Consider the following 23,907-nt stretch of genomic DNA (forward strand, 5'->3'; position numbering starts at 1 on the left):
CCAAAGGTTCCTTTTAGGATTTGGGTGATGGGTTCCCGAGGCTCGTGCTCCAGTTAAATGAATACCAGTGTCACCGTTAACTAAGAATCACTAGGAAATTAGGCCAGCTTCCCAGTGGGACCCAGACATTTTCTGATAAAGGTGGTTAAGAGTAAAGATGTTCCCATTACATCTCGGGAGCAAAGAACAGCCTCAGAGGCTCTCAGTCACCCCCAAACATGCTGCCAAGCCTCTGCAGGGGAAATATAGTGTTCCCCGCCCGAGTGCTCCTTGAGATGAGGGTGGCTCCAGCCTGACCCATCCTGCCCTCCACGTGGAGACTTTTCTTCCAAACACCTACGTGACATCTTCTTGCACCCACTAATGTAGGGCCTTGAGCTCAGTGCTGTCCCCAAGCCCCGGTGCCTCCACCTGTGGGATGCTGCCTGAGTTATAGAAATGAGTGTGTGTGTGCTGTCCCTGGGGCCCTGGCTGGGCCTGGAAGGGGCCCGCACTGACCTTTAGTGGATCTGGCTTCAGTTTGGAGTTGCTCAAAATGTGTTCTGGGGAATGCCAACCCCAGGTCATACCCACTCCTTTTGGAGAGTTTCAGGGCTCCTTAGCACAGGTAAAGAGACTAAGACAGAAATTAGCAAATAAATGAAAATCTATTCGATTTTATGCCACCCTGCCATTAAGAATTATCTGGAGGGAAAAAAAAATAGTGATAACACAGTCACCTACTTGGGGGTACTTGGGGGTCTGGGATTTTGGTTAATATGGAGTCCGCCACGGTCCTGTTCCTTTCTGCACGTAGTTCTGCACGCTTTCCCTTGGAAGACCCTTTGACCCACATGCCCTGATGTGATAGATAGTGACTTCATTCTTATTGTTTTTGTATATTTTCTTATTAAAAAAAAAGAAATACCAAAGCAACATTTGAAAGTACATAAATGTTGAAAGAAGCAAACAAAGATCATTCGAAGTCGCACCGACCTGAGGTGGTCACTATTTATATGTAGCTTGGTTCTCATATTTTCCCCTACATTTTCATCCAATTTGAACAGGAACACTCTTAAAAGCTCTTTGTGAACGTGGGTCAATAGGGTTTGATTGATCCTCCAGGAAAGCTCACCTTTCGTGGACAGGACTATCTTAATCTAGAGGATGCTTCAAGTTTATCTCTGAGCCCTGTACACCACAGTTGCCTCTGCAGATGACGGAGACCACCTATTTGGTATCTTTCAACACCACAAAAAAAATGTAAGTCCCTTCTGCTACAACCACTCCCTCCATCTCAGACCCTGTGGACCTACAAAAAACGGCTCCGACTTAGTGCTGAGAAACCTCCTCTGTTTGCTTAATTCATGATGCTTAGGTTTGGGAGGTCTAGCCCTGTCCTCTCATCAGCATCCCATCTTGTAACATGGAACTCGTTACCCCAGGTAAGAAATGCCAGAATTTTCCCAATCTAGGCCTCAGGGCATCTTGATCGAAGGCATTAACTATTCGGGGTCCCTGCTACTTAGCGCCTAAGGGATTCAAGCCATGGCATGCACCTAGAGGGCACAGGACAAGCCTCCCGAGAGTTTTATAAACGGAGAAAACGGAGACTTATCTAGAAGTTGCTTCTTTGTGATATTTTTTTTAAGAGTTAGCTCACACCAGAGTGGCACACTGATACCAAGGGGAAAAGAACCTGCCCGGGTCATCTGTCATCTGTCCTGTCTTGCCCTGAGCCACCCAGAACTGTGCTTCCTGGTACCCTTCCATAACTTCTGACCAGTTTACCCAGCTTTTCTGAAAAGGGGCCTTCTTTACAGCCCTGCACCAGACTTGCAAAGTCTGGGCCCCCACCTTGAGATTCCTAGGGGTCTTTTCCGAACCCACTGAAAAAAAAAATATATGAAATGGTACTTGGGGGTTCGGGATTTGGTTAAGATGGAGTCAGCCGGTTCCTCCTGTCCATCACGCTGAATGTGGTTATATACCGACTGCACGGAACAGCTGCTTGTGGTTCATGAAGAATAGATAATAGCAGGCAGATTCTCCCCTCCAGTATCACCTAGACTGGATCCAGTGAAGCCCTGGGCCCCAAAGTGGCTACCCACAGAGAGAACCAGGAGAAGCCCCCAGGACTGGCCTGCAAACTGGGAACAGGGTCTCCTCATGCTCAGATTGAGGTGAAATCTGTGTCTTTCATTTCTTTTTTTTTTTTTTCTTCTTCGCTGTTGTTCTCTTCTGCATTTGTTCACACCGTATCCCCTAGCAGAAGCAGCAATGGAGAGTCTCGTGGAACCTCAAATGCTGAAGGAGGGGAACCTGTCTCTCTAATCAGGCAAGCTGTAGCTCCCACGGGTTGAACGAAGCCCTGTTGCTTTTCTTCCCCTCTTTTTCTATCTTCCTGTTCTTTGGCCCCACATAAAGTTGTAAGTATGCTGTAATCCCAGCAGCTCAGGAGACTGAGGCAGGAGGATCATGAGTTCAAAGCCAGCCTCACAATGATGAGGCCTAAGCAACTCAGTGAGACCCTGTCTCTAAATAAAATCCAAAATAGGGCTGGGGATGTGGCTCAGTGGTCCAGTGCCCCTGAGTTCAACCCCTGGTACCTATCCCCACAAAAAAGAAGTGGGAGGCAGAGCAGAATAAATACAAAGCCAGGCGTTTGAGCCGGGGAACGAGAAGGGAGCTCTGAGAGTCCAAAGAACTGGGCAGGTCTTAACAGAAGAGGAGCCCAGGAAATAACCTCAAGCGGTTGCTTGTGAGTCCCCAGCTGGATCTGACCCTGAGCACATAGCATAGACTTTGGGATCTGAACTTCAGGATGGACCATGACCCAGGGTCCAAGACTGGCCACGTAGGGCAGGTCTAAATAGGACCAGGGATCTCTCACCAGAAATCATGGACCCTTTCTAATAGAAGCACGCAACTTTTTAAAATGTCTCAAGAAAAGAACCGTGAACCCAGAATTCTATATCCAACAAAAACATCTTTGGGAATAAAAGAAAAATAAAGATATTCTCATATAAACTCCTTGTTAAGAGACCTGCTCTGAAGGAATTGCTAAAGACTTTCCAACAGAAGGGAAATGATACCAGATGAATATTTGGAATGGGAGGAATAAAGGAAGAGTAACGGAAATGATAAATACATGGCAAGATATATTCTAAAAATAGCATAATCTGATATTCAGTGGATGTATGTATAGTGTATAAGGTAAATGCAGCATAAAAAGGGAGGAGAGACAAGAAGAAGTACATAGAATAAAATTTCTATATTCCACTTGAAATGTTAAAAATCTAAGTGGGCTGGGCACAGTGGTGGATGCCTGTAATCCCAGTGGCTCGGGAGGCCAAGGCAGGAGGATTGCAAGTTCAAAGCCAGCCTCAACAATTTAGTGAGGCCCCGAGCAACTTAGCGAGACCCTGTCTCAAAATAAAAAGGGCTGGGGATGTGGCTCAGTGGTTAAGTACCCCTGGATTCAATCCCTGGTACAAAAAGAAAAAAGAAATAGACTAAGGGAATCTGAAAAAACATTTTATAATATCACTCCTGGAGTTCTTACTAAACTCTATACACAGAAATACAGGGTAAATTAGATAAATTAAAAATAAAAACTAAAATAAGCTTATCCAACCCAAAAGAAGGCAGGAAAGGAGAAATAGGAACCCCCCAAAAAACTAACAGAGAGTAAAAAAACAGAAAATAGCTTGTCAAATAGTAGTCTTACATCCAAACACATATATAATTACATTAAATGTAAATTATCTAAATATAGCCAACTAAATGACAGCGTTTGTCAGAGTGGATTTTTAAAAAATAATCTAAATATATGCTGTCACGAGACCGCCACCCCAACTATGATGGTATCAGTAGGTTAAAAGTAAAACTATGAAAAATGATATGCCACACAAACACTAATTCAAAGAAATCAAAGGCTTTATTACCACCAAATGAAGTAGACTCAGAACAAAGAAAAGTTACCAGGAATAAAGAATGATTTTACATAATGATAAAAAAAATCAATTTACCAAGAGAAAGTGATAATTCTTGGTGTGCACACACTTCAAAATGACTTCAAAATACATGGTGCTCAATCTGAAGAACTAAGATGCATCTTTAGTGTGCCGCTCTACTAACCAAACCTGTAGACCAAATCCCAGCAAGGATATAAATTAACTAGAAAATACCATCCACCAACAGAATCTGATTGACGTTTGTAGACCACTCCTCCCAACAACATCAGAATACACATATTTTCAAATGCCTATTGGATACCTAGATAGACCATATAAATGTACAGACATCTCAATGAACCAAAATTAAATGAGAAACAGAAAGATAGCAGTAATAATATCTCCAAAGCATGTAAATTGGGCAGCAAATTTCTAAGTAATGCAAAGATCAAAGAGAAAGTCTCAAGAAATATTGGAAAATATTTTAACTAAATAAAATGAAAAGAGAACATTTCAAAATTTGTGAGTTGCAGCTAAATTAATGATTGGAGGGAAATACTGCATTAAATGTTCATGTTAGAAAAAAAAAAGGAAAAATCTCAAATCAATAACTCAGCTTCTACCTTAAGAAAGTAGAAACAGAAGAGAAAAATAAACTCAGCAAGAATCATAGATATAAGAGCAGAAATCAATATGAGTGAAAACAGAAAAAAAAACAGAAAAATCAATGAAATAAAAAGGTGGGTCTTTGAAAATATCAATAAAATTGATTAGTCTCTTTAGAGATAAAGAAAAAAAAAAGACAAATCGACAATAACAAGAATAAAAGAGAGGATGTCACTGTACAACTCTCTGACATTAAAGGGACCATAATGGAATACTGTCACCAACTGTATCCACATGACATTCAATAACTTAGATGAGATGGACCAGTTATTTAAAAACCATAAACTACCAAACTCACAAAAGATAAAATAGATATCCTAAAGAGTCCTATAACTAATAAATTTAATTTGTAGTTCAAACCATGAACAAGAAGTCTCCAGATCAGTTCATTGGTGAATTCTGCCAAATATTAAAAAGAAGAAAGAGCCAAAGAAGACATACTCTCCAACTTGTCCTATGAGACCAGCATTACCCAAAGATGGTCTGAGAAAAGCAAACACAGCCCAACATCCTTCATGAACACAGATGCAAAATTCCTCAAGAAAACTGCAGTACATTGTACCCACTATCAAGTGAGTTCATCCAGCGAGTGCTAGACTCTTTGATACCTGAAAACCCAGCAGTAATATCTACCTATCATGTTAGCCGGCCATAGAGGAGAAGCCTCAAGTTCATACCAATCGATGTAGGGAAGGATTCAACAGAATCGAACATCGTGTCGTAAGATAAAAATCAATATTTAACTCAAGAAGGACCATAAATCTAAACATAAAATGTATAAAACTCTCAATCTTAGGAAAAAAATCCAAACAATCTTTATGGCCTGAGGCTGGACAAGGAATTCTGAGACCTGACACACCAAAAGCATAATTCTAAGGGGAGGAGAAAAAAAAAAACCCCACATCTTGACCTGATCAAAATTTAAAACTTTCTCTGTGAAAGACTTTCTCAAGAGAACAGAGAGGCAAGGTGTACTCGGGAAGAAAATATCTGTCAAAGGACTTGTATCCAGAATATATAAAGAACTCCCAAAGCTCAGCTGTAAGAAAACAAGCAACCTCATGTTAAAAGGAGCTAAGGATATGAGTGGATGCTTCTCCAAAGAGAATATCCCGATGGCAGAAAAGTCCCTGTGAAGATGTGCAGCATCACCAGCCAGCACGGAAATACAGTTGAAAACCCCAGCCAGGTGCCGCTGCATGGTTCTTAGACTAGCTGAAGGTCCAGCACAGACAACACCAAATCCCCTTGGGCATGTACAACCTCTGGGTCATTCTTAGATTGCTGTCAGATGTCATGGTCACTCTAGAAAACAGCTTGGCAGTTTCTTATAGAACTAATCATACAGTTTCCATCTGACCTACCCCTTCCTACTCCTGGATTATTAACTTCAGAAAACTGAAAATATGGTCACTTGAAAACTTGTCCATAAATGTTTATAGCAGTGCCATTCAGTATTCCTAGTGACCTAAGCGACCTAAACATGCTTCAGTGGATGGATGGAAAAACCGGTTGTGGGCATATTCGTAATCATAGAAAATGACTTGGTGCTGGGTGCAGCAGTAATCCTAGTGACTAGGGAGGCTGAGGCAGGAGGATCGCAAGTTCAAAGCCAGCCTCAGCATCTTAGTGAGGTCCTAAGTTACTTAGTGAGACCCTGTCTCAAAATTAAGAGGGCTGAGAATGTGGCTCAGTGGTCAAGCATCCCTGGGTTCAATCCCTGGTACAAAAAAAAAAAAAAATAGAAAACTATGGCAATAGAAAGACACAGGGGTAGACACGGTGACTTGGATGACTCTCAAGAGCATGATGCTGGGTAGAAGAAGCCAAGCTCTCCAAGTTTCATGCTGCACAATTGTATTTGTCTGACGCTCTTGAAGAGAATACAGATGCGCCTCAACTTACGATGCATTACATTTCAATAAACCCTGGGTAAATTGGAAATACCCCATGCCCGCAGTACTCCTAAGCAACTGATCATCCAGTTCAGCCAATGTGTGCTGTAGGGCGTTGGGGGGTCTTCCTCGTGATCACGCGGCTCCCTGGGAGCTGCAGCCTGCTGCCACTGCCCAGCACCAAGACAGCGCTGCTTGCCACTCGCCAGGAAATGATCGAAATCCAAAGCTCAAAGTGTAGTTTCCACTGAAACCTACATCACTTTCACACTGTCTTAGGGAAACTCAGAAGTCAGACCATCATGGTCGGGACCCACCTGTATAGAGATGGAGAACAGAATAGCGCTTGACAGGGTCTACGGATCGGGGGGAGTGGGGGCGTTGGGAGGGAACCATTCTGTCTTGATTATGATGGTGGTCACGTGAGTTGATGCCCATGCTCAAGTGTGCAGAACTGTGCCTGGAACAAAAACTCAAGTTTCCTGTGTGTTAATTTCAAGAACAAAATACTTAAAGGATCCACCTCACTCTTCTTGCCCACCCTCCTCTGACTTTGTCACACGTCTCCATATCCGATCAAACGCGACCACCCAGATTTTCCTTTAAAGTAAAATACTTTAAGTATTTCTGTGCCTTGTGCACAGAAAGTGCTCATCAAAGTAACTGGTGTTACTCTTGCTAGACCAGTGAGACTCCTCCGTCTAGGACGGTCCCTGCTCCCGGGAGTTGGTGGGGACACTGGGCACAGAGTACTGTCGTGTTCTTGGGCCGAGGATCCTCGTCAGTCCTTCTTGACCCTGCCCGCTTCCTCTGGGTTGGGTTCCTCTCCCCTCTCTCCTGGTGCTCTGACCAGTTTTCCTCTTTAGGTGACCATCAACACCCTGCACAGACTCATCCAAAGGCCCCAACTGCATTGCTAGGTCCCATTTAAGGCTCTACTATAGTAAGAACTTGAATGTCCCCCAAAGGTCCATGTGTTAAAGCCGTGGTCCCCAAGGTGGTACTACTGGAAGCTCCAAGAGGTGGGACCTAGGGTGAGATCTTCGTCACTGGGGCTGCGCCCTTGAAGGGGATACTGAGACCCCAGCCCTTCCTCGTTCTCTTCTGCTTCCCAACTATAAGACAGTGATCTTGTCCCATCACACACCCCCACTACGAGGTGCTGCTCACCACAGGTCCAAAGCATTGATGGTGAACTGGAACCTCCAAAACTGTGAGCCACAGTAAACCTTTTTTTCTTAATAATTTGATGATCTCAGGTAGTTTGTTGAAGTGATAGAAAGCTGACTAACGCAGGCTCTGGGATCCACCTCACTTTTCTTGCCCACCCTCCTCTGACTTTGTCACGTGTCTCCATATCCTATCAGACACGACCCCCCAGATTTTCCTTGGGCTCTCCTTTCTACCACCTGCCCACGTACCCTCTTGAGACATTTTCAATTTGCCAGCCCCTCTCTGAAGACTTCCTTTTCCACCCCAGGGGTTCTCCCCATCCTTTGGAACTACCTTGGCCATTTGTTTGAGCTTCTCACCTGGTTTGAACCGCATGGCACCTTGGGTAGGAGCTACAGATAGGTGACTCCGATCTCTTCCCCTAGACGCTGAGCTTGTTTTCGCCGGCCACCAGTTCCTATTTGTTTATGCCTCCTCCATATTGATGGAGTGCCTTGTGCACAGAAAGCGCGAATCAAAGAACATAGAACAATGGATATTCTTTCCTCTTTCTAATTGTTAAGTTCTGGGGAACCCTTCTATCAAATATATGAGTTGTCTCTGTAGGGGGGTTCTTTGGTCCATTTTGCTATAATAAAACACCTGAGGCTGGGTACTTTAAAAGACAGAAGACTTTGGCTGGGCTAACAATTCTGGAGGTCCAAGAGTATGGCACTGAGCTCTGATGATGGCCTCCTGGTGGACAGTATCACGTATCAGAGTATGTGCGTGGGAGGGAGGGGTCACGTGAAGCAAGAGAGCGGGCCAGGAGGGCCAAACTTGCCTTACACAACCTGTTCTGACGGTAACTTATCCACTCCCACGCCAGGTGTTAATCCCTTCCTGGGTTAGTTCCCCCCCATGACCTGTCTATCACCCCCTAGACCCCGCCTTTTAAAGGTTCAGCCACCCCTTAATACCATTGTACTGGGGACCAGCTTCCAGCCCATAAGCCACTGGGGGAAAAGTGATATCCAGACCATAGTGGGGGTGTTGTGGGATGGGAGATATTAGTCAAAAGAGATGGGGTTTCAGTTAGGAGGAGTCAGACTCTGAGACCTGGGGCCCAGCACAGGACGATGTTAATAAAACACTATGACAGGAGCTTTACCTGTCTGGTTGCCAAGGTGGGAGACCAATGCGGCAGGTTCTACTCTGACTCCGTGTGCCCACCTGGGATCTGACACCAGCCACTTGTGCTCATTTCCTACTACCCCCTTCCCCAGGGGGGAGCACCGACACCCTCAACCTGTTATTGAGCAGCGCCATTTTGGGCAGGGTGTGTGTGTCATTTCTGGGCTATGAGTTCAGGCAGCCAGAATTGGCCACTCTGGGCTCTGGGCTCCCAGAACACTGCCTACCTGGCTCGGATGAAAGAAATTAATACAGGCATGCATAGCTTAAGGAGCAACGTGGGCTCGGAGCGATGTGTCGGGGTGATTTTGTGGCTGTGTGTACCTCACAGAGTGTACTAACAAACCTAGATGGCGCAGCCTCCTATGCCCCCAGCTGTTGGGGTATACATAGATACACACCTAGAGATGTGGTATAGTGGGTGCTCCTGGGGCCACAGTGAGCAAACAACATGAAAAAAATCAAGCATGAGAAAAAAATATGGTCAATAGACACAGTGAGCCGGGCACAGTGGCACATGCCTATAATCCCAGCAGCTCAGGAGGCTGAGGCCCGAGGATCAGGAGTTCAAAGCCAGCCTCTACAAAAGTGAGGCCCTAAGCAACTCAGCAAGACTCTGTCTCTAAGTAAAATACAGAATAGGGCTGGGATGTGGCTCAGTGGTCAGATCTCAGCAAACCCTCCCTGTTTGTCACAGGGTTTACTGGGGTCCCTGCTATTAAATGTCCTCACACTGAGAGAAGCTCTACCTGTCTGGTTGCCAAGGTAGGAGACGAATGTGGCAGGTTCTACTCTGACTCCTTTGCCCACCTGGGATCTGACACTGGCCACTTGTGCCCATGTGTCCTTGTCTGAGAATGCACTCTATGAGGATGATCAAAGGTACAGACGTCAATAAATAGCCACTTGTTATCACAGTCTAGTGTCATGGGCTGTAGGTGTGTTCACACCAGCATTGCCCCAGGAGGGAATGACGTGTTGGGCTGTGATGTCACAATGTCACCAGGCAATAGGGATTTTCAGCCTCATTTGAACCTTGTGGGACCGTTGTCTGTTCCATCTATTGTTGACCACAGTGTTGTCCTGTGGCATGTGACTGTATGTGAAGCACCACGGAAGTACCCAGAAAATGGTAGCTGCGTAACCCCAGCTTCCCAAGATGTCCAAAGGCGAACACTATAGAAAAGACAACCTGTGGCCTTTTGAGCCCTACATTCAAAAATCAAAGGGTGAGGGCTGGGGCTGGGGCTCAGCAGTGGAGCACTTGCCTAGCACAGGCAAGGCACTGGATTCCATCCTCGGTGCCACATATAGCTAAATGAATGAGTGAGTAGATAGATAAATAGGTAGGTAGATAGATAGATAGATGGACAGATGGATAGATAGACAGATAAATAGATAGATAGATGGACAGATGGATAGATAGATGGATGGATGGATGGATGGATGGATGGATGGATAGATAGATAGATAGATAGATAGATAGATGGATAGATGGATAAATGAAAGGGTGAGGTTTATTAAGGTGTGTGTTTAGCACCCAGAGACACTCCACTTCGTCCTGCCTTCTTTTTTCTCTCTCCCTTTTTCTCTCTGTTCTTAAATTCAGTGATAAGCTGAACAACCCAATTTAAAAACAGGGCGTATGAGCCAACATCTCACAAAAAGAGATGCAGGACTGGCCAGTAAGCATGTCCCCAGATGTTCATCATCACTAGTCATCAGAAAAAGGGAAATCCAATAAAGGTAAAATTCAAAGTACAATAAGCTACTCTTGGTGTGGAGCTCAATGGTAGAGCTTATGTCTAGGGTGTGTGAGCCCCTGGCTTTCAGCCCCCCACACAGCAAAAACAAAGCGAACAGCAACAATGACACTTTGGTGGCTAAGATAAAATTAAAAAAAAAAATGACTGCCAATCCCAAGTGTTGGCAATGACTGTAGCACCTGGGACCAGGGTGCAGCCAACATTGTGAAAAGGTGGGGCAGTGTGTTATAAGTCAGTCGTTAACCAGATGACTCTGTAAGTTCATGCCTCTGTACCCAAATACTCAGAACAGCATTATTCTTAACACCCCCAAACTGCAAACAGCCCAAACGTTACAGCATATTCATACCCAGATGGAATACTAGTGGGCAGAAAAGGGAGTGAAATATTAATATGTGCAGCAACATGAATCAATCTCAAAAACTTTATGCTAAATGAAGATCACACATTGTACACCGTCTGGGGTTGGGGGAAGTAAACAATAATCAAGTGCTTTTTAGGATGGAGAATTGTATAGCTTGCTTTGCTGGCAGTTATACAATTTCCCCAGTTCATCAAACTGTGCGCTGAAAGTGGATGAATTTTATGGATCACAAATAATAATGCCTTTTCAAAAAAAAAAAAAATTCCAGAGGCCAGCTGTTGCAGGCCTTTCAACCTGTGGCCCCCGGGCCTGGGTGTGAGAGAGCTCCTAATTGGGAACAAGGTCATCCCAGGCACCTGGGTTTCTCTTGCCTCGGAGCGGGGGATCCAGCTGACACTCACCAATTTCCAGGGGGTGACAGTGCGTCCCAGGCAGAGGCTGAGGGAAAGGAGCTTGTGTTTCTGTCACTAATGATATGAGACTTCATCGGATTCCCTGCCAGGCCACGCTCGCCGTCACTGCACCCATTGAAGAAGAGAACAGAGCGGTAATGAGCCGGGTGTCGTCGGCTCGCAAATAATTTATAATGGGCAAACTAGGACAGGAACGGAGCTTTTTTTGGCTAAGAAAGTTGCATGTCATTCTTCAAAATCTAGGCCAAAAAATTATTTATAATGCATAGACAGTCACTCAGACAGTGAAAGGGTCCCTTTCTTCTCCCCACTCTGTGTGAACACGCTGCCTTTTACCCTGAACCGTCACTCAGGTACGTGGGCGTCTTCCTGCCACCCGTCGGTGATAGGAGAGGACCCACAGAAAGACAGGGGGTGAGACCTTTGTAGCAGTCCCTGAGTCCTCAAGCCAACACCGACAGGAAGGAGGGGAAGACGGCACAGAGAAAGGCCCTTGGGAAGACCAGTGGCCACGTGCCCTCCAAGCGGTGGGCTTTGAAGATGGCTCAGGTATGAGCAGGAAAGAGCCCAGGCGGAGACAGAATCCGTGTAGGGTGAGTTGTAAACAGCGTTGAAATCAAGTCAGGCCGAAGGGTGTAGGCAGGGGAAGCCCTGGGTGTGGCCACGGTGGCATCTAGGGAGAGGACCTTGGGGACGTGTCCTCGTGTCTGCGTGGCCGTTTGGGGAACCTGCTGGTGAGAGATTAGCTGCCCCCCCCACCCAGAGTGCACTGTCCTGTTATTTAGGTAGATCTCGTCTCTTGGACTAGTTTGAGGTTCACAGCAAAAGTGAATGGAAGACAGGAGAGCTCCCGGAGCCCCTGCCCCACTGTTGACCCCCCCGCCAGAGTGGGGTGGCTTGGACTTGATGAACACGGTTGATGCCTCCTAACCCCCCCCCCAAGTCCATAGTTCATGGAGGGTCGGCTCTCGGTGTGGTAGGTTCTGTGGGTTGAGGACAGGTGCTAGATGGCAGGTGCCCACCGCTGCAATCACGTACAGGGGAGTTTCGCTGCCCTAAAAATCCTCTGTGCTCTGCGTCCTCATCCCTCCCTAGGACCCGCGGCAATGGCTGAGCATTTCCCTGTCGTCATAGTTCTGCCTTTTGCAGAATGCCATAGAGCTGGAATCCCACACTCGGGGGCTTTTTGAGACTAGCTCCTTGGACTTGGTGAGGTGCATCTGAGTCTCCTCCGCGTGCTTCTAAACAGGAGTCTGCTCTCAGCAGCTTGCCAGCCACACTCAGCGCCAGTCGTGGGTGGGCGCTGGGTCACGGCTCACGCACGACCGGGCAAACCCTGTCTCTGCAGCAGAGAAGCTTCCCAGGCAGGAGCCGGGATGTGTGCCCTGGGTGGTCCACTCGGGACACCTGGCCACCCCGCATGGCTTGGCACCAGGATGGGTGCTCTGGGTTGGAGCGGACATAGCTCGAGCCTGAGGAAGGGCTCTCAGAGTGAGTTTCCCCAGCAGCCGCCGTCCAGGTGAACGGTGCGCGGCTCCCCCTCCGGATCCCGGGGCTCTGGGAGGCCGGCCCGGCAGCCTCTGGCCCTGCGCTGGTGGGGTAGGTTGGGGACGTGAGTCAGAGCTTACTTATTATTAACACTGTCTCTCTTTGTAGCCAAGAGTCTAGCAAAACAGTTTTCTCTCCCCATTACTCAGCTCTGAAATGTGGCTCAGGAGACCTTCCCGGAGGAGTTTTGGATGAGACGGTCTGAGAGACAGTCCTCCCGTTTCATAAGCCTCTGTGAGGTGGAACGTTCTGGTAACCCGTGCCTTGTGTGTTTCTAGAGCCTCTCGAAACAAGTCTGAGAAGAAACGTCGGGACCAGTTCAATGTTCTCATCAAAGAGCTCAGCTCCATGCTTCCTGGCAACACGCGGAAAATGGACAAGACCACGGTGCTGGAAAAGGTCATCGGGTTTCTGCAGAAACACAATGGTAAAGGTGGTGCTTCTCTCCGTTCTTTTCCCCCCGCCTCGTCCAGGGGGGTGATGACCTCAGCAGTCGGTACCCAGAAGGACACGAGGATAGGTCACCCCACCAGGCACGGGCTTCCCTGACCAGCAAGTTAGGAGAGGACTCACCTCCCAGACTGCGTCATCAGCCAGAGGACAGATCCCAGTGCAGCCTGACGGGTGGCACCCAGCCCCAGGGGGTGGCTTCACAGGGGGTACATCTCCATCAGAAATCCCTGGAGCAGGCAAGCCTCAAAGGTCAAGAGACAGAAGCTTCCCAGTGGCTGCCCCTCGCTGCCCACCTCTGCTTTCCCCAGATGGAACCTGTTTGAAGTTCCTCTGTCAGAGGTCAGTTTTGCCTCCTGGGATCTTATTCATATGGAATCATGAGTTATGAACATAAAGCTTCTGCGATTTTCCTCATAGTCTTCCAGTGTCTCGCTAGTTCATTTTCACTGTAGAGAACATGGGGTTACCCCTCGAAGCCACGCTTGAGCCTGTGTCTCCTTCATAGCATCCTCTTTGACTGGCCCTCAAACCCTCTGACCCCTTATGCCTGGTCATGCCTACCTGCCATTCACCTTGGATAGGACCCCCCAACAAGTCATAGAAGAGATGAGATGGTTTGGTAGGTATTCGCAAGCCAGAGGAGCAGAGTTTTTTTTTTGCTTTAACCATGACACCAAACATAATAAAGTCAAAAATGTCAGAATGATTGAGGAAGTAATTACAGTCCTGCGCTTAAAGGAATGTTCCTCTCCCCCTGAACCTTTTGTTAGACAAGATGATTTCATGCAAGAGGGCATTGCGGGGACATCGGAAAGTTTCATTGTCCTTGTTATTCTTTTATGATTTCCTTGATAATTATTTATACCTATTAAAAATGTGACCGTGAGGAGCTAGCCCCTCATTGTGTTTTTTGAAACTGCCCAGGGGCAAGCAAAGAACATGTTAATTGCTTTTGTGAAAAGTCAGGGAAGATCAATCAAGCAGGATTAGAATGGAGTGTTCTAGCAGTCTTCAATTGCCCCGATAATTTAATCAGAATGGTTATATTTCCTAAATAATGGTTTAGCCAAGTGAAATAGCAGGTTGTTTTGATGCCAAGATATTTTGTACAAATTACTCAAACTAGGTCAGTGCCACTGAGAAGCAGGACAGCTGTTAAATAGGACAGCTGGGATCAAGTTCATCAGTGTAACATTCATGCCGGGCTCTGTCCTCTGTGGAATTACGGAATGGTCCAATCTGGGCCCTGGAAGGACAGGTCTGCAGAAAGGCAGGCTCCTAACCCAGGAAGTGCCTGTCTACTCTCACTTTTTTTTTTTTTTTTTTCCTAAGACGAAGGCCTGCTCCTACTTAAATGATCACTCCAGGATCTCACTTGTCTCTGTGATTCATTCATATTCAAAAGAAAGCAAAAAAGAAAAAAAAAATCCACAGCAGATTTTGTGCAGAAATAGAGTTACTGGACCAAAATTTGGTTTAAAGCAAAAAAAAAACAAAAAAAAAACAAATGCCAGTCGCCTTCTGTATCATCCACATAGACTTGGCCTCCACAGGCACAGGCAACAGGCTGGAGAAGAATGATCTTGGCATTTCTCCAGGGCTCCCTGGGAGCCACCCACTGTGCTAGGGGCTCTGCGGAGGTCACCTCTCTAAACCTCACAAGAGCAATGAGCTTGTCCCATTGCACAAACGAAGCCACTGAGGCCCAGGAGGGTAAGTCCTCATCCAAGTCAGACAGCCAGTGACATATGGAATCCAAACCCAACAGCCCATCTGCAGAGCCCTGTTTTTAACACCAGCTTCTGCAGCTTCTCCGCCAGGGGTGATATGTGGGGCTCTTGGACCGATTTCTAATATAGATGCACTGTAGCCGTTCATGAATGTGTCCGTGGAGTCCGCAGCTCAGTACATCAGACTCTCCGGCTGTGTGCTAAAGCCAACTTGGGCTTTAAGAGAGGACTGCTAAATTTTCAGGAGTTTTGCCAACCAGTGGACATCAAGTTGGTCATTGACATCAGCGTCGGTAGGAATATTTACACAGAAATGGGCAGACCTCCAAGATCCGGCATTTTTCTTGCGGGTGGGAAGCCTTCCACCAGCGGAGTGCTGGGGAAGATTCGGGGCATTAAGTATCTTCAGAGCTTCCTGTGTTATTCTAGTGTGCAGACGGCGCTGAGAAGGGTGGGTTCAGACACGCTTTCTGCCTTCTGGCTCAAGGGAGACCACACGGCAAGTGAGGGGAGATGATGAGGTCCAGGGAGTTGCTATCATTATCTCAAGCAGCCCCGTTTTCTCAACTTGGGAAATGAACCCTGACCCTGGAATGCACATTGATTCTCTTTGAAGTGATCCAAATCCAAAGAATCTGACCATGTTTCTTTGTATGGAGAGAGAAAACCCTAACTTATGTAATGAACAGGGGCTGTTGTGTATCCTTATTGCCCTCCGTCTGGATGCCCGTTCTGCAGGGCCAAGCTGGCCCACACCTCATCCTCTTCCTGGGTGAGTCCCAAGCTGATCAAATGTGATTTTGTCCCAACTCCTGTTCCTTGAATCTACTTTCCCTGAAAGCGTCCCTACCTTCATGGACAGGGGCAGGCTGGGGTGGTTGAAGAAGGCTGCAGAATGATATTGGACAGAGTGATATTGACCCGCCCCTGCGGTTGGGTTACTGTCCCGTTTTCTAGACTTTTCTTTGACCACACACAGAGCAAAGAATTACTATTCCTTGTTCTGACATCCAGGCAGTCACTGGGAGGAGAACATTCTTTCACTGAAAGTTATACCAGAGTAGAATTCGGGGACCTATCTGTTCATCACAAAGTTTGCCTATAAAAATGCCCCCCTGAGGAGTTTTGCTCTCCTCTCTGTTTTGAAACACTTTGATCATACCCTTTGCTAATCCTGCCCCACCACCTGCAGCTTATGATACTGGTCATCTTAAGAACCACCGGAGATAGGATTTGAACCCTGAGTTCTATTTCCCAGTATAACATTTTTTAGTCGCTTTGAGGCATCTTACCTAATTTATGTGTTTGTTTTTTTTAAATATGCTATGAATCAAGCCTTAACTCTCAAGGACTATAATCAAATAGTTGAGCTACAAAGTGAATGAAATGGCTACTTTCAGTATTATTATGCTGGTGTCGAGAAAATATCCAGTCTTATGGGACGATCTGAAGATTTCCTATGTCAAAGCCAAGGGTCTTTTCTTTCCCTTCACCATTACATTATGATCCTCTGTCTATATAAAATCAGCGCTGCCAGAAAGACTCTTCTCCATTCAATCTACCGTTTGATCCCAGTGGTTAGAAGAGATTTTTAGATGAGTGTACGTCTGGGGGAGAAGAGAGTAGGCATGTTGGGGGTCCTAGTCTTATAAGTGTTCAAACTGTGGCGTTCACTTGTGTGAAGACCTACAGGCTTCAGTTCTCTCCCTTGCCTTGGCTGACACCCCAGGACAAACTCTGGCCAAGATTTCTGTGTAGTGCCCTGCCTCTGCTTTCCAGAATGCCATTTACCTCATTCATCATGGCACCCAGCACTGTGCGGTGCCAGGCATACTGACCCTCCCAAGAGTCTCCTGTGTGGCTCAGCCCTTCGCATGCTCCTGGTTTGTGGGTAACTGCTGGAATTCATTCAGGCTCATTCATTCAGACGACAGAATCCACTCCCGATTCTCCAAGCAAGAGAGATTTCCAAAAACAGAGATGCAGGGCCAGGGGACCTAGCTCAGTAGCAGAGCATGTGATTAGCAGGTGCAAGGCCCTGGTTCACTCCCAAGCACTGAAAAAAGGAAAAAAGTGCAAAAGAGAGAACCTTGAAATCTTTCCTAATTAACAGTGGAGAGATTATCTGCCTGAACAATTGCATTGTCCAGGAAGTGGTTCAACAGGTTCGTTTTATTCTCGGAGGTCTGAGAATACGTTCTTATAATTTTCTAAACAAACAAACAAAAAATAATCTCTAAAAAGGCTTCATGCCACATAAAATGTTGATTCGAGATATTGAATAGTGACACAGACCTGTAATCCCAGCAGCTCAGGAGGCTGAAGCAGGAGGATCGTGAGTTCAAAGCCAGCCTCAACAACAGTGAGGCACTAAGCAATTCAGTGAGACCCTGTCTCTAAATAAAATACAAAATAGAGCTGGGGATGTGGCTCAGTGGCCAAGTGCCCCTGACTTCAATCCACAAAAAAAAAAAAAAAAAAGATGTTGAATAAATGGAAAGAAAAGCAAACAGATATAATATCACTTTTGCTTTATCCATGATAGGCTTATCAGAGATCATTTAATAATAGAATGAACCATTTTTTTAAGTATTTTAGAAAGCTAGAATATTTAAGGAATCCTGTGTAGGTCAATGATTGTGGGTTGACAAATGTGAATAATGTCTTCAGTGCAAAGGTAGTTTACATGAGATGGGTAAACTATAGATAAGACAAAAAGGTTTTGAAAAGAATAATTTCAGGCCTTAAAAGCGACTAAGTAATGTGCATGTGTGTGGCACAGTACATTTCAGCAAGAGCAATACTGAAAAATCTGTCATCTTCTGTATAACACTGTGGGTTATTTACTATAAGCCTAAGATACTTCCAGAAATTCATGGGGGTTATTTGTGGTTGTTTTTTATTTTATTTTATTGAATGTTTTGTTGTGTTTGCGGTGCTGGGGATCAAACCCAGGTCTTCACACGGGCAAAGCATGTTGTACCAACCCTTGAAATTTTAAAAATCACAGCTCTCTGGACTGTGTGCTTTGCCTTGACCACAAGAAAGCAGCTTTAGGAGGTGGGCCACCATCCAGTCCCCTTGCGTTGGTAGGCGGCAACGACCTAATTCTAGTCCTCAGTGATGACGCTTGGTCACACTAGAAATTCAAGGGCATTGTGACCTCTGCAAGCAGCAGACACGGCGGGCGCCCATGCTGAGGGTGGGCTCCTCTTCCCCTCCGCCTCATTGGAGGGGGAGGAGAATGTCAAAAGTGCTTTTAGGTCCCTAACATCTAAGTTCCCAGTCCTTATAGATCGTATTTCCTGATATTTGCTGTTTAAATTAAATTATAAAGAAATTTACACCAAAATGACATAGCAATAACATGTATTTCATTTGTGAATTCCAATTTCTGGGTGCCGATGAACATAAAAGCTTATTTGTGTGTGTATGTGTGTGTTTTCTAGAAGTCTCAGCACAAACGGAAATCTGTGACATTCAGCAAGACTGGAAGCCTTCATTCCTCAGTAATGAAGAATTCACTCAGCTGATGTTGGAGGTGAAATGCACTTTCAAACTAGCTTAATCTGTTGCAGCTTAAATTACTCCTTCCTGCTAAGCCCCTCTACCCCAAGAAGGCAGCTCTTCTTGACCCTGGAAAGAGGTCTTGAGGTAGATACTGTCCTGGGCCTCAGCCTGTTTTGCTTTAGGTTTTGGCTACTGAGTTGGGCAAAATAAGCAAGAATTTCCAAAATGAATGTGACTGTGTCCTATCCCACGGTGTCTGTAGGGCGGGTCACCTCACCCAGTGCGGGGGGTGGGGTTGGAGGTAGGGAGAGAAGGGAAGGAGAGAGGGAAGATCACGACATCTGGCATCTATCATTGGACTCAGAGCGTCATTTCTCTAAAATGCAATGATTGTGCGTTGTTTTTTTTTTTTTCCCTTAGTAGAAACACTTGGCAGATTAAATTCTTCTTTTAATGTGTTATGCTTTTACCTTGAGCTCCTATGACACTAGGGTGGCATGTGTGTGTCAACCACAGTGTCCCTGCGCTTTCCACTCAACCCACACCCTTTCTGTGCTAAGATGCCCATGTTCCTTCCTCTGGACTGGGGGCCGGTTCACCTGCAGGGCTGTTTGTGCCACCCTGGCCAAGCCGAGTGTCCCTCTGCACCTATGTGTATTTACGTATGGGTGAAAGTCCATGGGACCCACGAGATCGGACTCTACAAAGCGCCTGGCATCGTGCGTGACTTCCAGTCTCGGGAGGGAGAAGACTGAGACCACACAAATATGGCCACCAGGGCAGAGAAAACCGCCGACGTGGTCTCTCCAGGCCCTTGACCCAGGAGAACGAGGACAGGCAAGTTCAGCGAAAGGAAGTTCGCCCTGGCCCTGTGCCCGCATGTGGTTCCTGGCAGGGTTTTCAGAAAGTGGCTTCTTAGGATAAATCTTTCTTTATCTCATCTGTGTGCCTATATAAGACTGATAAACTTGAATTTACATAGATTAGCTATGCAGAAAACAGAAAGTACTGGAATAAGAAAATGCCAGAATAAAGATGTCCAAATATTATGAAATATGAAAGCATTAATGAACATTTGCCTAAAACGAAAGATACTTAACTCTACATGGGAACTATATTTAAAGAAAATACAGAACTTTCTACAGAAGCAATGCATTTTAAGTATGTTAAATTTAAAGCAACTTGTGAAATATAATGTTGAATTAATGTATCATTATGCTACTTTACATACATCGATGTATCTCTTAATTCTTATGGAAAAGTAGTTAAAACATAAGAACCCTCTTGCATCAGCCACTTTTTCAAGAGTCTGTAGCACAAACGTCGTTTTGCTTTTTCCAGTGAGTTTCAAGGTGTCGAAAGAATTTGAGACAACAAGGTTTGTATGAAGTTAAAAATAAATAAATATGGGGGTCTGCAATGCAGGACTAAGGTTGAAGAGACTGGAATTTCTAGGAAAAGATTTTTCATGGGGACGGGTGGTCTTTATGCACTTAATGCACCTGCTCCCAGGACAGGCCGCAGACTCCCCCGAGTGGATGGAAAGGAAGACCCAGGGGCAAAGGGATCTGCAATCCAGCCCGCGTAACCAGGGCCTTCTCCGGGGCAGGAGGCCACAACCTAGCGCTTCTGATTCATCTCTGCCTGGGTCCGGCTTCTACTCCAACCTGCTACTCTGTCTTCCACCTTCCCCTTCCTGGTGTCCTGAGCTCCTGGCCCTGCAGTGGATGCCCTCATTTCCCACTGGGCAGCTTCTTGGCTGAGGGGACCTCTCTCCAGATGCACATCCCTCTGCTCTTTTTGGAGACATGAGGAATCCAGGCATCCAGGCTTGATCCCTTTTCCATTTTTTTTTTTTTCCCACTGAGGACAGAACCTAGGAGAGAAACTGCCATGCCCCCAGGGGCCCTCTGGGTGTGAATCCCTCTTTTCTCCTGCCTTCTTTTCAAAAGGCACACAGCCAGGCTCCGGGAGGACTCTCACAGTGGAGAAGTCTGAAGGATCACAAATCGCCCGGGTTGCAGAGCAGGGCCCCGGGTTGCAGAGCAGGGCCCTGGTGGAGTGCAAGCTGGGAAGACGGAGGCCCCAAGCTCCTTTGCAAGTTGACGCAAAAGGAGAGAAGGCTCCTGTTGACCAGGGACCTGGAAGTGGATGGCATCTCCGTGTTCTGTTCAGAAGAGCTGAATCTCTTCTCTTCGCCCAGAGGTTGTCCCGGAGACCTCGGGGAACGCTCCATCAGATCTAGGAGCTAGCAGAAAGAGGGGCTTCCTTTCTCTCTGGTGTGCTCCAGGTATAAAAGTCTGGGCCCTTTTCATCGTGTCCCTGTGAGGATCACCTTTATCTGGACAGGTGCACACCACTGTGCGGTCCCTTGCTGTTGAACCGCTTCGGTGGTGGGACTTCCCAAGCCGTGGCAGACATTCTCAATGCAGCGACAGTGACTCATGCTGTTCTTGTAGATTTGATGGGAAACGCCAAGGAGCTGATGAGAGTGGTCCCCCGTCCATAAAAACCTTCTGTTTTTTAATACCCCAGAGAGATAGGGGCTCACTGTGCAGAAACACCATTGTTTGGGCAGCCCCTCCCTTGGCCAGCCTTCTGGTCTGCTTTTTCTGGAAAGGTCCAGCTGCTGTTATCAACAATGGCCCCCAACCCTTTGAAAAACATTTCACTTCAGGAGGTCTTCAAAGAGTCAGGGATAGCATGGCGGTTACCAGAGGCTGAGGAGAGTGGAGGGAAGGAGGATGGGGAGGGTGGATTAATGGGTGCACACTTACAGTCAGTTGTGCTATTGCACAGTAGGGGGGTGGTAGGTAATAATAATGTTCTGTGTATTCCAAAAAGCTAGAAGAAAGGATTTTGAATGTTTTCAGCATAAAGAAGAAGAAATACAACTGATCAACAAATATATGAAAAAGTGTTCAATATCTCTAGCAGTTAGAGAAATGCAAATCAAAACTACACCAAGATTTCATCTCACTCCTGTCAGAATGGCAATTTTCAAGAATACAGGCAACAACAAATGTTGGCGAGGATGTGGAGAGAAAGGTACACTCCTATGTTGCTGCTGGGACTGCAAATTGGTGTAACCACTATGGAAAGCAGTATGGAGATTCCTCAGAAAATTGGGAATGGAACCACTATTTGACCCAGTTATCCCACCCCTTGCTTTATACCCAACGGACTTACAATCAGCTTACTACAGTGACGCAGCCATATCAATATTTATAGCAGCTCAATTCACAATTGCTAAACTATGGAACCAACCTAGATGTCCCTCAAGAGATGAATGGTTAAAGAAAATGTAGTATATATACTCAATGGAATATTATTCAGCTTTAAAGAAGAGTAAATTATGGCATTTTCCAGCCAATGGTTGGAATTGGAGAATATCATGCTAAGTGAAATAAGTCAACCCCCCAAATCAAAGGGCGAATGTTTTCTCTAATATGCAGATGCTAATTCACAATAAGTGTGGGGAGGGGCACTAGGGAAGAATAGTGTTACCTTAGATTAGGTAGAGGGAAGTGATGGGGGAGAAGGGGAGGGAATGTGGGGACAGGAAAGATAGTAGAATGAAACAGACGTTATTACTGTATGTATATATGTGACTACATGACCAATGTGATTCTGCAACACGTGCACTCAGAAAAATGAGAAATTCTATCCCATCTATGTATGATATATCAAAGTGCAGAAATGCATTCTACTGTCATGTATAACTAATTGAAAAAAATTTAAAAATTTTTTAAAAGAGTAAGCCAGGCATGATGGCGCATGCCTATAATTCCAGCAGCTTGGGAGCTGAGGCAGGAGGATCTCAAGTTCAAGGCTAGCCTCAGCAATTTATCAAGGCCCGAAGCAACTTAGCAAGATCCTGTCTCAAAATAAAAAATAAGAAGGGCTGGGGACGTGGCTAAGTGGTTAAGTACCCCTGGGTTCAATACCCTCTACTTAAAAAAAAAAAGAAAAGAAAAGAAAAAGAAAAAGAAACGAACAACAACAACAACAAAAAATTCCAAAGAATTAATAGGTGTTCAAGGGGACAGATAGGCTTAACCTGATTTAAACATTACACAGTGTATACTGAAACATCACTTCACATCTCATAAATATGCACAATTTCATTTTTATGTAAAAATATAAATTAAGTTAATAAAAACTAATTTAACACATTTAAAAGAAAAGAAAAACAATTTAGACAAGTAACTGAGGAGAAAGAAAGAAAACTTATGGGATGTGCTTTTTTATTCACGGTGACCCATCGGTCTAATGGATGCTCTGTGACATCCTTGACCTCCCCCCCACTGGACACCAGCGTCACCCACTCCTTAATGACAGCCCCGAAATATCTCCAGACATTTCCAGGTGTCCACCCCCCGTTGAGAACCACTGATGGTTGAGCTTGAAGAAGTGTGCTCTCATCTATTTTTTTGGTCTTAAAGTTTGCCACACACCCATGTGAAATAGCAAGGGAGCCTGGTGACAGTTGTCAGTTTTCCTGCGAAAGAGCCCCCTTTCCCCTTCCGTTGGCTCCTTTCTTGGAGGGAGGGGCCTGTTCCCCGTTCCGGCCTCTCACTCTTGGGCTCACCCTCCTAACATCAAAGAGTTAATGCCCTTTTGGCCAGGCAGACCCTCAAGAGCACGCTGGGAGGACCTGGTTGAAGCTGTAGGTGATGTTTCCAGACCTTTCTGAGCGCATATTTCACTTTTTCCCCTGAGGCAGAAAATCTCCCAGACTTGGGGAGGATAGTATTTCAAAGATACAGTCAGCACAATGACAAGAACAGGCTTGCAGTCAAAGTCCACCTGTGCATTATTATGATTCCTGCCAAGACGCACCTTCTGGTGAGGTGAGCTTTGGCCTGGCTTCTTATCTTTTCCGTCTCGCAGGTGCACTCAGACATCCAGTTGTCACCGCGACCCCATTCTGCACCAAATTATGTCATCAGAAATTTATCAGTCAACTCTCAGATGAGTTTACGAAAGCATTATAAGCATCCACATTAAAATAAATATCCAAGGACAGCGAAAGTGTCTGCTGTGTAAGAAAGCATTGCCCACGTTAAACCTTTTAGGTCACAAGTACCCAGAAGGGTGTGCCTGGCATTTAATAGACACCTAATAGATACTTTTCCGTGAATGCCTGTTTTCCAACATTTAGAAATGCTCGTGTGTCCAGCTCATTTCCCAAATCCCTACCTGGCCTGGAGGAGCAATGAGAATATTCTTTACAAATGGTTCCTTCTATAGCTATTGCTTCTGTGGCTGTGAACATAGG

At 45.8% G+C, this 23,907-nt stretch overlaps 2 protein-coding genes across 2 annotated transcripts in view; both read left to right on the plus strand.

The window, feature by feature from the left end:
* Positions 1–23,907, plus strand: part of Npas2 (neuronal PAS domain protein 2) — a 153,077-nt gene that overhangs the window by 79,036 nt on the left and 50,134 nt on the right. The window contains exons 3-4 of the mRNA XM_077105179.1: positions 13,212–13,360; positions 18,566–18,657. Coding sequence (XP_076961294.1) covers positions 13,212–13,360; positions 18,566–18,657 — 241 coding nt within the window. The remainder of the gene's footprint in view (positions 1–13,211; positions 13,361–18,565; positions 18,658–23,907) is intronic.
* The window catches only part of Rpl31 (ribosomal protein L31), a 157,096-nt gene that overhangs the window by 73,608 nt on the left and 59,581 nt on the right, over positions 1–23,907 (plus strand). The gene's annotated exons all lie outside the window — the stretch shown is intronic.

This window comes from Callospermophilus lateralis, chromosome 14 (genome assembly GCF_048772815.1).
Source record: "Callospermophilus lateralis isolate mCalLat2 chromosome 14, mCalLat2.hap1, whole genome shotgun sequence".
Lineage (NCBI taxonomy): Eukaryota > Metazoa > Chordata > Mammalia > Rodentia > Sciuridae > Callospermophilus > Callospermophilus lateralis.